Raw genomic sequence first — 16,122 nt, 5'->3', positions numbered from 1 at the left:
ACTTTCTTCCCTTGCTTTTGCCTTCGGATTTTGTTGGATTTTGAGAACATTGGCCTCTTGTTCAAGTCTTACCAAGCATATCATTTTCCTCCAGGCGGGAGAACGGTACACGGCAGCTCCATGCTTTGGTATCTATCTGCATATTTTGACTCATAGGAGAGAACACAAGGGCTTTTGAAGACGACCACGACCCGTCGACTGAACTGGAGGTCTTCCTTTCTTGTTACTGGCGCAAGGCTTACGCAGGATTGAGAGTGCTACAGTGGCTTAGTGCACGGAGCACTTAGATTTGATTGGAACTTCACGGGGTGGTTTAGACCACCCCGAAGAAATTCATGGGATGGCGCGCCAGGAAGGAGAGGTTGCTGCAGCTGCTTGTGACCGGTGACGTAACGACTGGGGAAAGTGGGGAGGTTTCAACCTTCCTTCAGTTGCGAACATTCAGAGGCCTACGGCTTTATATTTTGGTTTGAAACCGCAAATGATGGTGTTGTGATGGGAGAAGCGAGGAAGCCTTCCTTCGGTCTTGCTCCATTCTTTGCTGAGAACAGAGAGGGAACCAGAGTCTTTGGAAGTTTGACGAGGAAGAAGGAGTTGCCGGGAAGGATTTTGCAGCAACATCCTCACACGTTCCAGCAACATCTTAAATTTTGCAGCAACTCCCATTTGCACGTTGGAGGAAATGGGCAACTCCTCACACGTTCCAGCAACATCTTAAATTTTTCTGATTTAATTCTTTTTTTTTATTATTCGTTTTAAAAAAATGAATGGTGTAGATTAAATAATCTGTACCATTGATTTGTTTGCCACTCACATTCCCACTTTCCTTGAATTAAGGAACCTTTTTCTTTTTTCTTTTTTTTTTTCACTTCTACAACCCCTAACTTTTTTAGGTTGAGTTCCAGATTTTCGTCTTTAAAGAAATAGTGAAATTCACTGTATTTGGATTCAAAGCAAAATAAGCACCATGTTTCTTAAATATAATCAACTGATGCATGAAAGAAAAGAAACATTCAAAGGTTAAAACATAGACTGTTTTTGAAATTTAAGTCACTGTTTCTGGATTTTGGTTTTTTTTTTTCCAAATACAGTGTTTGTTTGTGCACAGACAAAACAAATACTGCATCTGATTTTTTTTTTCCAGAAATAGTATTATGTTATGGGTTATCCAAAAACAGTTTTATGTTTTGGTTTTTTTTTTTTTTTTCTAGACACTTTTTCACTGGTTTCTGTCATTAAACTTCTTTGAACTTGTTTCGGTGGCTTTGTTCCAATGAATGCTTCATTTTTCAACTTTGATTTGAACTTTGATTTGGTTGTTTTTGAAATGGGAGAATTCGATTTGATATGAAGACAGGGAGTTATTATGGCTATTTCGTGCGGGGTTGAGGTTGGCGAAGAGTCAAGACAATATCAAATCATTTAGGGATATTTACAGAAGTGTAGATTTGTAGTGGGGGCTTGTAAGTTTGACCCGTGGACAATAGTTTTGGATGGTTTTTTTATTAAATATTGAGCACTTTTGGTTAAATAACATTTTTGGATGGTTTTTGGTTAAATATTTGTTAGTCTAAGCCCTTTTCATTAAAGCTCCCTTTAATTTAGCATTAGTATGTTTCAAGTAGGAAAGGGTACGTTTTAATTTAGCATTGATACGTTTCAAGTTGTTTTAGTATGTTTCAAATTGGCATGGGTTAGTTTGATTAACAAACAATCTCATTTTTTTAATATTCTTTTGCAGATATGATCTTTACAGGATAATTAATAATATAAACCGTTTTGATCATAAGAACGAAATTGCATAACTCGATAAGGCATATTGAGGAGGTAACTTCTCCTCATCCGTTGAGGAGTCAAGTTAATTCCAAAGTAAATAAGTAAACTTTTGAAAAACCAAACGCACGTAGCAAAAAGAAAACACTACCCGCTCACTCAATCAGTCAATCTTGCGGTTGCATTTGGTCACTCAACTCTAACCTCTTCTCCAAATTTGTTTCATCCCAGCAGTGCAAGGTTCTAATTTCCATCTTTTCATCTTTTTTAGATAAACGATACAGGAATCTACAATAAACTTTGGGAATTGAGATTCAAACACAGGACCTCAGGTGCAAAGGCGAATGTTAATAATCAACTGAGGTACAAGTTACTTGCTCCATTTTTCATTATCTAATTGTGTGTTTGTGCACTAGATTATATTTTTAGTGCTTGTTTAAATTTTGTTGGTAATCAATCAATTTGCTGATCGTAATTCTTTTTTAAAATGCATTATGATCGTTCAAATCCATCAAATTCGACAAGGGAAGTGATTTTTACACTCTTTTTAGCTTATTACACACTATTTTTTTATTTCTACCTTCCGATTAAATAAGTCAAATAGAATGAAGGGTCAAAATTAAGCTGGAGTGTATAAAAGCTTAAAAAGGTTGTGGATTTATCAGACCAAGAAAATGGAGGCGCATCACTCCTTGCCGCTCCTCGTATCGTATGATTATCCTTTAAATTTTACCTAGGAGCTCATTTCGGGAGCTAATTAGAGACGCTCCACGAGAATAATATTAACTTGTGAGAAAAGCGATCAGGAAGGGAAGCTGATAGATTAGAATTAGGAATAGTTATGGATAATGCTAAGAAGATCAAATTTGTAAACTAAATTTACAAACCAAATAATGTATCACCAATAGGATGTAAGCACGTTAATCAACACTTAAGTATTAATTCAATCATCAACTACCATGTCATTTGGTTCACAAAAAATCCTTTCGACGTAGCAGAAAGAGATCAGTACAAAATAAGGGTCACTTTTTTCCAAACATTCGCTATAAAATTGGGAATGAGAGTGACTTTGGTGCTCATATTCCACATGACAAATCAGACCCATCTCACTTCAGGTAGCCCAGTTGATTTCAAAACAGAGGAAACCGCTAATATCAAATTAACAACTCACTCATCAAAGTACAATTGCTACTTCAGATTGTCTTTTACAATTGGTAACACGCGTTGTACTATCAACCAAACCGTACAGGTGTCTTCCATCTCTCGTGGTTCATCGGCTTCACAAGCTCCGCGCAACTTTCTCATACAAATCACGAGGCCAGTTCCTATTGGAATTGTTTGCTATGAAGCTAGCAATCTGCATAAACCCAATGGACAGGATACATCATGAAACAGACAACAATACATATGTAACGGAAGATGATTTCAATAAAATTAAGCTTCTAATCCATCAACTTTATGAGTATCCCAAGTCACGCCTTAATTTTAACAATCAAACAGAGAATTGCATTATTTTTTTACCAAAACAGAAAACAGGCATGGAAAAGGATCTCATTAAGGTCTTTTATTTTGGGTGGTGGAAAAAGAATACCTTAGCCCTCAAGGCACGGAGAGACCCATCAGAATCCACCATGTTGTCCAGACAAGTGAGGGCGACCTTCAAGAGGTCTGGAACACAGGCTTGGACATGTGGAGATAAATTCTGGAAGACATCAGTGGTAACATCTGGTGTCCCAGGAACTAAGGGAAGAAATTGAAGCCTGGCAACCTCCCTTAAGGCATCAGCGTAATGGCCTCCTCTTGCCAACTTATGGATTGACAGTACGGCCTCGAGTTGTCTTAAAACAATGGACTGCTCTGAAACACTTTCCGTCTCTTGAGGACTGCACAGTACACTCAAATGACTCTTGCGTCAGAAAAATTGCATACACAGAAAGATTATCAGAAATCATCTGAAAAGAGTAAGTACGGTATGATTTGAAAATCCATCAAAAGATACAGTTTCCAAATTTATGTTCTTTACAAAATAAACACGACCCTTTGTATGCACTTCACGTTCTTGATGATGTTACAATCTAAAAGTAGGAAAAACTCCAAATCGAAACTATTTAAATAGGATAGTGCTACACACACCCATTTTTACTTCTCACACACTCTTGTTAATTTTTAGCCATTGATCTTCTTCGATTCATTCGGTTGGATGGCCGAAAATTGAGATGCGTGTATGAGAAGTAAAAATATGTGTGTGGATAGAAAGACATGTTTATTTCAATCATATTTTCGCACTTATCGAAATTAGATTTACATATTCAAAGAATTCTCAGTTTAAAAGACCACCTCTACATTAAGGTCTGTCGTGCTCAACTATTTTTATTACCAGTATCCATCAAAATTAGCACCAGTATAAACAGAAACATTATTCAACCTAGCTGAAGTTCAGAGTAAACATAAGATGTTGAGTGTCAAAATGACCTGATATCAGGAAAGTATTTATGCATTTCCAAGATCTCGTTTCCAGAGTGAATGAGGCCAGCAGTTCGACTCTCACCATCCAATCTACCACGTGAAAGGGCACAAATTGCTTCAGAGAGGCACTTGTTAATAGTATCCAATGCCATCGAGAATGCTCCTATTCGTTTCTGAATTTCTATAGACTGAATGGACAGAGAAGAGAGGGAGAACACAAGATTCAAGAAAAGAGCAAAAGCAATTAAAGCATCAGAATATATATTTTTTTTTTATTAAGAAAGAAACAGCATACAAAGAAGGAAGTACTAATACAGAAAAAAAAATATTAACATTTGAAGATGGCAGAATTAAGATTAAAAAATCCACTCCTAAGTAGTACACTGGTACTAGGCCCTATTCTGACGGAAAAGGTTAAATTCATCACCAAGGCCAAAAAATAAGAACTGAACAACGAGTAATAATTAATGTCCGTTTGAAACCATTAAAACAGCATATAAATGGAACAGGAAGAAGATATTTAAATAAATAACTAGTGTAAACAGGAAAGAGGATTCGTTCTACTTGCAACTTCTCCATACAAAACTTGCAAACTAAAAGCATGGAAAGCAAGGCAAAAAATATTACCTTTTCATACAACCCAGCTTCCTGACATTGGTGTGCAGCTTCAAGAAGAAATTGTTGCCTTGTTTTTACATCAGTCAAAAATCGCCCCAATTCACCTTCTTCTCCGGCACCTCTTGATCCAAGTAGTAGATAGATCCCACCATCCCGCAACAACAGCTCTGTAAGGAGCTGCTTCAGCATCAAATTTCTCTGCCTTTGCTGGTCCACGTTGCCTCTTCCAGACCATGACAACTCCCCACCACCAACCGCAGCAGCAGCTTGTGCATAATATTCTAATGCCACTGATAGATTACCAAGACGTAAATATACAGATCCATACTGCCTGATTATGCTTGATGCCTCTGCGTAAGCATCCATCACGCCCATTTTCTGTCCAGCGCCAGCACCTTCAGAAAGGAACCCATGGTCTGCTAGCACAATTGATATGTGGGCAGCATCAATGTTATATCCCTCATCTCCAGTTTCTTTGAACAAGTATACCACGCCCGGTATCAACTGGATGCTTAAAAGCAAAACGTATGGGTACACAAGGGGGTCCTTCCCATTTTTTGTATAATATGATGGGTCGAATTTATTTAAGTACATCTGTAAATCATCCAATGTGTATGGTACCAAGCTCTCATTCATAACAATGGGTGCAGCTCCACCAGGGCAGTCTCTTACAGCAGACAATTTGAACCACAAGAAATCCTCTATAGTGTTGAAAAGGGTTGGTAGATCTCTTAGTAGGCGGTCAATTTGCCTACGAGAACCAGATACAAGAGCATATAATAACAACTTTTTCTTGTCATATGCAGCTCGGCCCACACGATCACCCATTCTTAACATTTTTTCACATTCTTCTGAAGCAGAAGCTGCGATCGCCGCAGGCACCATACCTCCAGTATTAATCCACTCCGTAAGCTGTACAAAAATGAAGCATGACTAAGGCACTGCATTTGCTATAACATTATATGCACATGCAAAAGTCTTTACCAGAGGAGCAAATTGGTGTGAAGCACGAGATGACAGAGCAACAGATCTAGCCTCATCGTAATACCCAGTTCTCAAGCAAAAGTAGATCTGCCACATATAATAATAGAACTCAGTGAAAATCAACTTCTTTGGATGACTATTTCACAATAAAAACTACGATATATGTCCAATTAATTTTAATAAAGAAATTTTGGAAGGGAACAAAGGGAGGAGTTAAACATTCTATTAGAGATTCATTTTCTGCTTTCAAATTACTACTCCTTTTACAATAACAGGGAATGAACGACCCAAAGATACATTCAATAAATCATTGCGCCTTCTCCAAATTCTTAAAACAACTAAATGAATAACAAGAGGTAAAAAGATAGTAGAAGGCCTAAACAGTGTTACGAACAAATAGAATTTAACACCAACAAACAAATGAGACACTGCCATACGAGAGAATGAATATCTCCATCAGCGCAAGATAGCCTCAAGGATCAAAGGGGCACAAGTTCCTATAGGATTCTTCATCCTATATACATAGCAAACATTTTCATAGCATTGAAGACAAGGGCAATGAGAAGACTCTGACATAAGATCTAAACAAATGCATACAGGCAAAGTTCCGTCTAAACATTTGATTTTCAACATGCCCATAGTCTACATAAAAACTTTGTCACACAAAAAAAAATGATCAAATGACATACCTACAATTTGATCTAAGGGATGATTCAGATTTATGAAATGTGTACATACAACTTGTAAGCTGATATATTAGTTATATTGAATTTGAAGTACATCTTCATAAATAAGGTTGACATAAACAAGAATGGAAATTGTAAGAAATGTAAAAGACAAAAACTGAAGACCTGCTGCCAAGTGGTATCAACAGGAGGCTGCCTGCGAGCATCGCCTGCATCAAAATCTAGAACTCCATAATCTCTTAAACGAATCTGCAGAAACAAACAAATACTGAATTGCATGATAAAGATTCTACAGGATAACAAAGCGCGTAAAACATGAATGGTATCAAAGTTTAAAGAAAAATATGATTACAAACCCGAAGAAAGGCACGGATTCTTTGTAAATTTCCAACAACTCCTCCAAGGGCGGCCTGCAATGAGATCAAGAGGTGACCATGAATTATGATTGTTATTATGAAAAGTGAAATGTGTTAACAGACAATGCAAAGGAAAAAGTTGCTGCAGAAGTATAATTGTCCCGATAGAATTTATAGAGCAGAAAGTCCAAGAAAGTAACAAAAGGATAGCATGTAACCATTGGGACCAAGCAAATAAAAACACATGTATTAATCTGTTTCACAACCAACATACAGAAAAAAATTTAGTACCTGCCCCGGATGACTTTGAATTGTATCCATGATGTATTTTTCATGGCCCCATTCTAGGTGCCGCCTTGCCCCAATAACCAATGACATTCTTTTTGAAACACTACGCGGTAGGGTTAGATCTTCACCCATCAATGTCTGTTACCATAATGAGAATCAGATTGTCAACATCCAAAAAAAAAATACATGCTAACATCCAGCAGATTAGAAAAGCACATGTCTACAAGTATACCTGAAGAAGGTGCCATATCTTCTGCATGTTAACTGATTTTCCACCAGATCCATCAAGGCCTAAACTCTCATAAGCACCCTTGAAAGCTGTAGCAGGCTAATGAAAAGAAAATAAATTAACAGCAAACATTTACAGCAAATCTCATTATTTCGTAACATCACACGCATCAAATAAAATTTGTAGAAGGACAAAGCCCACCAAACTAAAAGGTGAATGCATTCAAGTCAAGTATGCATACTCTGCCATTGCATTATAGTTTAATAATTCGAAGCAGACTCTTGGGTATTTATCAAACAATGGAGCATGATCAAATTCACTCGAGCTCATAATTTCAGATTCCTCAAAATATGATAGAAAAAGAATTTTAAGCTTAAGAGAAAAACTTCCTTTAAACTCATAATTTCAGATTCCTCACAATATCACACCTTAAAAAAGAAAAACTTACTTTAAATGGTAATCCATGCTGCCTTGCATTGTTCAGAATTTTTACAACTTCAGCATAGACAGAGGCTTTCTTGTCACGGATGGGCTTGCTAGCTAAAGGTACAAGCTCCATGCTAGATGGAGAAGATGACACTTGACGGCTAGAAGTTATAGATGCTATTTGACCAGAACGACTACCACTGCTGCTAGTATAAGTCATGTTAGTCCTGGGTAATGTCGAAATCTGGCTCAAGCTTTGAAGGAAATCACGTTTTTCCTTTTGCCAATCCTCCTGAAAAATATCAAATTCCGCCATAACCAACTTTGAACATAGAATGAGCGTAAATAATCATCCAACTGATTTAAAACACTTTCATGCCAATTCTTTTCCTTCGCTAAGTAACTACTTTTTGTCAAAACTAAGGCAACAGGATCTTTAAACTGAAGCAGCTTGCAATCATTCATTATTTTGTCCAACAATAACTAAAAAGCAACAGAAAGAAGGAATTAAAATGATTCTCCAAGGATATCAGAGCATACACAGCCATGAGAGCGGCCATATATAAAAATAAATAAATAAAAACTAGTAAAATTTTAAACAAGGGAAACCCAGTGAATATGATATCACAAAAATCCATTGGGGTACACTAACCTCCAAAACCTTCAACATGTAATCATTAAAACTTCTAAGGTTATCCTTCTGAGCTTCTTGGAGAGCTGAGACCATTGCCATTTGATGGACCTAATCAGGAAAAAAATTGTATACATTAAGGTCAAGGAATCACCATCAATCTCTAGAAATCAGAACAGGTAGGCCTTAGAAAAGTGAAACAAAGCATTTTAAGGTATGAAAGAAAACAAATGCGTGCAACCATATTATATAGATCGTGCTCATACACCAATGAAAAATTAAACGCATGTCTCTAACAACGTTATACGGTATCCAAAAGAAGGCAAATTCGTAAGGCCATATAAATCATTGGTCAAATTTTTTAGCTGCACTCAGACATCACAATAAATAAATAAAAACTTGTGTATTTAGCCATAAAAAAAATAAAAAATAAAAAAGAAAATTAGCTGACCAAAAAACAAAGTCATAAAGAAAGAAAATTAAGAAAATGAAAAATAATGAAACACAAATTTATCTCAATTATAGATGGAAATATAATTTCTCTGTATGAAGGACCGTTAGATGCCCCAAAGACAAATATTCAAAAACAAAACACAAGCATGTTTTCTTGGAGAGTAAATAAAACAAATGTACATAGATTTTTACTTTAGAGAATGAAAACATAATTAGATAAAAATATAAAACTCATCTAAATGGTCCAACATTCAGTTTATCCATACTTCATTACATTAATTACAAAACCTGAGTCCAGTCAATATGTAATGACGCAAAATAATAATTAACCAGCAACAGGCATGATGAATAGTTGTATATGTTGGAGTTCCATCTTGTAATACCGACATTAATAGCCAAATTTTCTATAAGAAAATCTTGCTAAATAAATGCATAGTTTCTAATGTCTATTACATTAGTTCCATCATGTTACCCCACAAGATTTAAAGCATGTATCAAGTAAAATCATCTTTCAGAAGATCAGGGAGGACCCAATGTTAAAGTAATGAAAGAAACATACAGCAATCTAATCAGATCATTAGTAAAAAGTTATAGAGTTAAATCTACCTGCTGCAGATACTCTTCAACAGTTGTTGCTTCAGACGGAAAAACATCTTCAAATGTTGTCTTTTAATGAAGAAAGGGAAAACAACAGAAATAAATTAGTCTAACAGGATGAGGAATGAGAAAGTATTTAAGAATCTAGAAAATTGCAAGAAAATTGTTCTCTGGAGGTATAAACCCAGGAGTTCTAAGCAGCCATTGACTTAACCTAAGAAAATAACTCAAAGCAAATACAGTTAATTTTGAGCTAAGAATTCCTTGATCACTATTGGACTTAGACAATAAATGAACTTCGTGTGTTAGTATATCAGGAGATTCTTCTCAATATTAATTCTTCTTTTACATAGTTCTACTACTTAGCTCTCTCTCTTACAAATATTGTTGAACACATGGAAATGCCTTGAGATTCATGAAACAAAGAAAGTTTTAAAATGTAGCATCCAAATTGAATTATCAAATGATTTAGTACAGTTGACAATTTTCAAGAAAAATTCTGATGACGCACATTTCTACAAAAAGTAGAATGTGTAGATATTGATCCTATTAGTACCTTCAATTCAAAGGACTTAAGGTCGCGTGCAAGCTGCTCTGCATTTAGTCCCTCACGTGCAAGAAGCCTGTAAAAATGAATAGGATAAAGTTGAACACATATACTACCTAATAAATTAAGCACAGGACACAAAACACAGAACAGAACTTGATATATACCCTCAAACTTATCTGCAATATCACGTTTTGATTCACATTCTTATATTTTAAGAGCAACTAGAATTAAAGTGACTTATGAAAAGAAGAGATTTATCAACATGAAGGAAAGTGAATCTGAGAAATACAATATATTTTTGAGACAGAAATCATTCTAGTACCTTGTGGCAGCAACGGATTGTTGAGGAGCCTCATTTCGTAGGGTTTTTGCTTTGAGTTTCTTAGATAATGTTTCTAACTGATCTAAATTTCTCTGAAACAGATAAATATATCAAAACAGAGCCCATAAAAACAAGATAACTGGATCCATAGAAAGTATATCTCCTTTTGGTCTCATTGTTATAATATACAGAAAGTTTTACTGTTTGTAGTCAGGATCATAGCCTGAATGCCCTGCTAAGATTGTGAACAAGAGTGGGGAGTGAGAGAGGGAGGGTTGAACCTGACCGCTATTTTTGGGCATAAATGAGTGGTTCTTTATGTCCTCTCTGACAATTAATTATTTTTATTTATTTAACAAATAATGTGAGACTCATAACTAAAATTCAAAAGAGTTGAAGTCCCAATTTATTGCTTTCCATAGGGTTTTTTCAGCTGCCTAATAAGCACAAATGGAAAATAAAAAAGAGAACCTAAAACTTTCAATATAAATGTATAAATTTGTTGAATTGGCTGAACTAATAAAGGACTATTAAAAGATTCAAAAACTCATATTATCTCAGCATTTTTCAGCAATAAAACAAGATAAGAACCTCGCTATTTGTATCCTGCTAGTTTTCTTCCTCACACAAGTGTTTCATCAATGAGAAGAAAGTTTTCAAAAGAACATTTCATTCAAATAGACATTTATACATTTTCAGTCAAGGAATACCGCATACGAGAGAAAAAGTCACAAATATAAATTTCCATTCAGTATTGCATTCCCATTTGCGGAACACTAATAAGTTGAACCTTATTACTAAAGTAAAAGAACTTAATTTTGAGTCCTTATTAACAAATTAAGTGCATTCGCAGTGAACCTTTATAATCGCATCAGGCTGAAGATAACTGAATGCTCAAATTTGAGTAATGAATCATCCAAAATACAAATTTATCGAAACTCCCAATAATGAAAATCAAACACTACAAAATGAACTTTCCTTTCTTTTCCCGAATTTTCTAGGAAACCAAACACTGCAATTACAGAAACACAGCAAAAATCTGAGCAGTGGATTGACAATGACTAAGCGGATTAACTACTTCCTCAATTGTTAGAGAACCCTAACACTAGAAATTTCTCACCGAGTCATCAAATTCCCTTCGTTTTCTCGGTAACAAAACAAATAAAAAGTGAAAAAGAGAAGAAATGGGAGGAGCTGAACCTGTAGCGGAGGGAACTGAGCGGAAGGCGCCGCTTGTTCGAGAAGCTTGGTGGAGGAGTGGAGCAGATCGGTCCAGCTACTCATGTTTTGCTCCGTCGCCATGGCTTCTCCGAGAGGGAAAGGGTTTAAGACTTCTTCAAAGCCCTAACGAAACGAAATTTAAACAGGCACCGTAAAAACCGCAGACAAACGCTTTCGGAATGTTTCCAAAAAAAAAAAAAATGCTTTCGGAATTTGTTGTGCGAATTATTAATCCCAAAGTTATTATTGGAAAAATTTTACCTCAAATTTTGTAAACCAATACTTGTTAATGATTAAATTATTACTTAAGCATTAAAGTGTTTATTTTTCATTAGTGACACATTTAATGATGGCAATTCAAACACTTAAACCCAATAACCGCGTTAATGGACCGAATTTGGAATGATGATTCGGGTATATTTCGGATATGGGAAAAAATAGAAATATTATTTGGTTATCGTTATAAGGGTTTCTGATATGTATCTGACTCCGAATCTGACCCGAATGACACACATTATGCATAGTATAATATAGTATTCTATAGTATATATGTATTTTCACCGAACTCATTACTTTTATGAGTTACAAAAGTTGCATTATGTGAGAAAGTTCAAAAGTTTTAAACCAAAACCAATGAAAATTCAATGGTGCTTATAGGAGAGATCAAAAGATCATGCAACATCATTAATTTTTTAAATTCAATGCTCTAATTTTGTTGTCGCAAGTTCTAGAATTATTTGACAGCGATTGTTGTATTTGCTTTTGTCATCCTTTTCTTTTTTCATTGGACCAATTTATGATATTTACTTATCATGAACAACTCCAAAAATCAATGTTTTTTATGATTGGACATGGATATTTAATGACGAAATTAGTATCTATTGTTGCAGTTCTAATTAGATTAGAAATATGATTGTGTAAATCTCAAGAAATTTTTATGGGATTCTACCATAATTTATACTTTAGAGTTGTAATCCTATGAGGGTAAGGAATTAACATTTCCTGCTACTATAAATAAAAGCGTAATGTGGTGAACAAACACACCTCAGAGATCACGCAATGCTTGCTGCATTATCTCTCTCTCTCTCTCTCTAATTCTTCAGTCAAATAGGCTTACAACACGTTATCAGCACGCTCTTATGCTGTGTTAAAGAGAGTTTGTTCATCTTCAATCAGGGAGTATTACGTTTTAATCATTCTTTTTATGATTAATTTATTATTTTATTAAATTGGTTTACATGTTATTGATGCAATTTACTTGTTTTGTGTTGAATTTTTGGTGTTCTTGATTGATTGCGATATTCTTCTATGTGCACTTGTGCAAATTGGTGCATCTTGGAAGTGTGCGCACCAAGTGTTCGACGAATTGTGTAATTCAAAGTCTTCGTAATTTTTTTGCAAATCTCTCTGCAATCTGTTCTTCTTCCTTCGTTTCTTCAAGATTCAGTATAATTTGAAACCATAATTTCAGGTTTTTCTCAAGATTTTCTTCTGTGATATCCTCTTTTCTCATCAAGAATTGTGAAAGCGTGGTGACTGGTGCTCAATTACAGATTATGCAATCTCCTATTTACTAGTTTAATTTCTACTGTGTTGAATTATGTGACTGTTAAGGTTGATGATACAAACTATCTTGTTTGGAGTTATCAAATGGTTCTTCTTCTTGAAAGTCATGGCATACTTGGCTTTGTTGATGGTACACGATGTTGTCCATCTCGATTTGATGAAAGTTCTGATAAGGCAGGTGTTAAAACTGAGGCATTTCAGATATGGAAAATGCATGATCGTGGTTTGATGCAATTAATCATTGCCACTTTGTCTACTACCATCATGTCTTGTATCATTGGCTGCACTAATTCTCATGAAATGTGGCAAAACTTGAATGATATGTTTTCTACTATCACAAAGGCTTGTATTTTTCAGTTGAAAATTGAATTACAGAATATTAAGAAAGGGTTTGATTCAGTCTCTCAATACTTCCATAGGATCAAAGATATTAGAGATCATCTTTCTACAATTGGTGTTGTTTTTTATGATGATGATATTGTCATTCTTGCTCTTAAAGGAGTACCTGCATAATACAATACTTTCAAGACAGTAATTAAGGCAGGGAAGATGTTATTACATTGATTTTCAAGCACAACTAATTGCAGAAGAAGCTATTGTTGAAGCCACTCCCACTACTGATTCGTTCATGTTTGCGATGATGGCAAATGAGAAGGGTAAATTCTGATGCTTCATGAAAGGTCATCAAATAAAAATAGTTCTTTTCAGTCTGATAGTTCTCAGTTTCAGTCTGAGATTCATGGCAACTTTTCTTATCAGAATGGAACCAATGGAGGCTATACTCACAATGTTGGGAATTATAATGTTGGTGGTTATAATGGTAATAGCAACTATTTTAATCCCGGAGGCTATAAGAGTTACAATTACAGAGGCAGAGCAAGAGGGAGAAATCAATATGGTAATCATCATCGATTCTCTAACAATGGCTCTCCTAATGGTGGTGCTGGTATTCTTGGTCCAGTAAGGGGTCAACCACATGTTTCCACTTTTCCTAATCATGGTTATAACATTCCAATTTGTCAAATTTGCAAAAAAAAAGGGCACATTGCTGCTGATTGTTTTCAAAGACACTTCTCTACAACAGTGACTTGTTCTCCTGTTCAGTGTCAAATATGTGGCAAGTTTGGGCATTCTACAATACAGTGTTGTCACAGAGCTAATTACTTTTATCAAGGGAGATCTCCATCTTCAAATCTTACTGCAATGCATGCCAATTATCAACCATCTGCTCCCCAAGAACAATTTTGGGTTGTGGATACAGGAGCAACTTCTCACATGACTTTTGATCTTACCTCTCTAAACATTGTAGCTCATTTTACTGGCATTGATACAATCATTATTGCTAGTGGTTCAGGTTTGACCATTTCTCATGTTGGTTCTTCCGCTCTACATGCTCCCAAATATGCTTTTCAATTAAGGAAAATATTGCATGTTCCACAATTATCTCAACGTCTCCTATCCATTTATAGGTTGTGTAAGGACAACAAATGTCGTTTTATTTGTGATGAATTTTGTTTCTGGATTCAGGAAAAGATCATAGGGAAGGTATTTTTTCAGGGACTATGTAGAGGTGGCTTATATCCCATACCCTTTTACATACCACAGCACATTCTCAATCAAGTTGTCAACGTTCCTACACCTCACTTGTCCAAGCAGCAACATTGCTTTCTTGGTCACTAAGTCAAGTCCAATTTATGGCATCAACGATTAAGACACCTGTCCAATGTTGTAGTTTCTGCAATGTTACATCAGTCATAAGTTCCTTTTTCTTTGGACCACTCAAAACGTGTCTGTATATCTTGTTTATAAGGGAAGTTTACTAAACTTCCATTTCCATATCCAACAAATAAAATTGTTCAACCCTTAGAAATCATACATAATGATGTATGGGGACCTTCACCTGTCATGTCTATTGAAGGGTTTAGGTTCTATGTCAGCTTTGTAGATAAATGTACCAGGTTCACCTAGATATTTCCTTGAATGAATAAAAGTGAGGTGTTCAAAGTGTTTGTGCGATTTCATGCCTATATACTTACTCGGTTTTCTATCTCTATTAAAAAATTTCAAAGCGATGGTGGAGGTGAAAATTTTAGCAACAAATTTAAACAATTTTTGCTTGAACAAGGAATTTCTCACCCAAATTTATGTCCTTATACACCTGAGCATAATGGTCTTACTGAGAGAAAGCATAGGCACATTGTTGAGACTACCATTACCCTACTTCAAACTGCCAAACTGTCCTCTCAATTTTGGTTTCATGCTTGTGCTACTTCTGTTTATTTAATTAATAGAATGCCATGCCAAACCCTGTTTATGCAGTCTTCTTATACCTGTTTGTTTGGTAAACCACCAGTTTTAACACATTTAAAGGTTTTTGGGTGTTCTTGTTTTCCTCTTCTTAGGCAACATAATTATCACAAATTACAGTCTAAAAATGCGCAATGTGTTTTCCTAGGCTATGATGGTCAATACAAGGGTTATATATGTTATAATTCCCTTTTGGGAAGACTTTATATGTCTAGGCATGTCTTATTTGATAAGTCTAGTTTTCCATATCCTACCTTGACATTAGTTACACCCGTTTCACAAAGTCTTACACTTTCTCCACCATCTGTTACACCTGCACAGGTTACCATTCATAACACCATTATTTCTCATCCATCACCAACAACATCACCATCAACATTCTCCTCAACCCCTAGTGCCTTAGAGTTCTTGAGAACCTCTAATCCTATACCAATGTCACATACTACTACTACTACACAATCACCTATACCTGTGGATTCTGACTTCCTACCTGAAAGTTTACATGTTGTTCATCCAGTTCTTCTAGTTAACTTACACCCTATGCAAACTCACTCTAAAAGTGGGATATCCAAGAGAAAAGCTTTTCAGCTTTTGTTACTTCTAGGGATCCTTCTTTTATTGAACCAAGTTCGTTCAAATTTGCCTGTAA

At 35.5% G+C, this 16,122-nt stretch overlaps 1 protein-coding gene across 1 annotated transcript; it reads right to left on the bottom strand.

The window, feature by feature from the left end:
• Positions 1–2,697: 2,697 nt before the first annotated feature.
• Positions 2,698–11,793, bottom strand: LOC125473358 (nuclear pore complex protein NUP93A-like). Its single transcript, XM_048576043.1, has 15 exons — positions 11,580–11,793; positions 10,380–10,471; positions 10,064–10,130; positions 9,517–9,576; positions 8,479–8,568; positions 7,849–8,118; positions 7,404–7,499; positions 7,175–7,309; positions 6,884–6,937; positions 6,693–6,776; positions 5,842–5,928; positions 4,867–5,769; positions 4,246–4,427; positions 3,365–3,656; positions 2,698–3,130 (listed from the first exon to the last, which is right to left on the bottom strand). Exons 1-15 carry the CDS (start codon positions 11,679–11,681, stop codon positions 3,053–3,055), a joined length of 2,592 nt encoding a protein of 863 aa, XP_048432000.1. The 5' UTR covers positions 11,682–11,793; the 3' UTR covers positions 2,698–3,052.
• Positions 11,794–16,122: the final 4,329 nt, after the last annotated feature.

Source organism: the organism of the source record quoted next, unplaced genomic scaffold (assembly GCF_019419815.1).
Source record: "Pyrus x bretschneideri cultivar Hongxiangsu unplaced genomic scaffold, Pyrus_bretschneideri_v1 Contig83, whole genome shotgun sequence".
NCBI classification, from domain to species: Eukaryota; Viridiplantae; Streptophyta; class Magnoliopsida; order Rosales; family Rosaceae; genus Pyrus; species Pyrus x bretschneideri.
The sequence above is the reverse complement of the archived record's forward strand: the minus strand, read 5'-3'. Positions and strand labels throughout refer to the sequence as shown.

What these genes read in the sequence shown, in the direction of transcription:
- LOC125473358 (XM_048576043.1), bottom strand. Translation starts at nt 11,681, where the DNA reads ATGGCGACGGAGCAAAACATGAGTAGCTGGACCGATCTGCTCCACTCC. An exon ending in CTCAGTTCCCTCCGCTACAG is followed by an intron (nt 10,472 to 11,579) that starts GTTCAGCTCCTC and finishes TATCTGTTTCAG; the next exon opens with AGAAATTTAGATCAGTTAGA. An exon ending in AAGCTGGGTTGTATGAAAAG is followed by an intron (nt 4,428 to 4,866) that starts GTAATATTTTTT and finishes CTGTCCATTCAG; the next exon opens with TCTATAGAAATTCAGAAACG.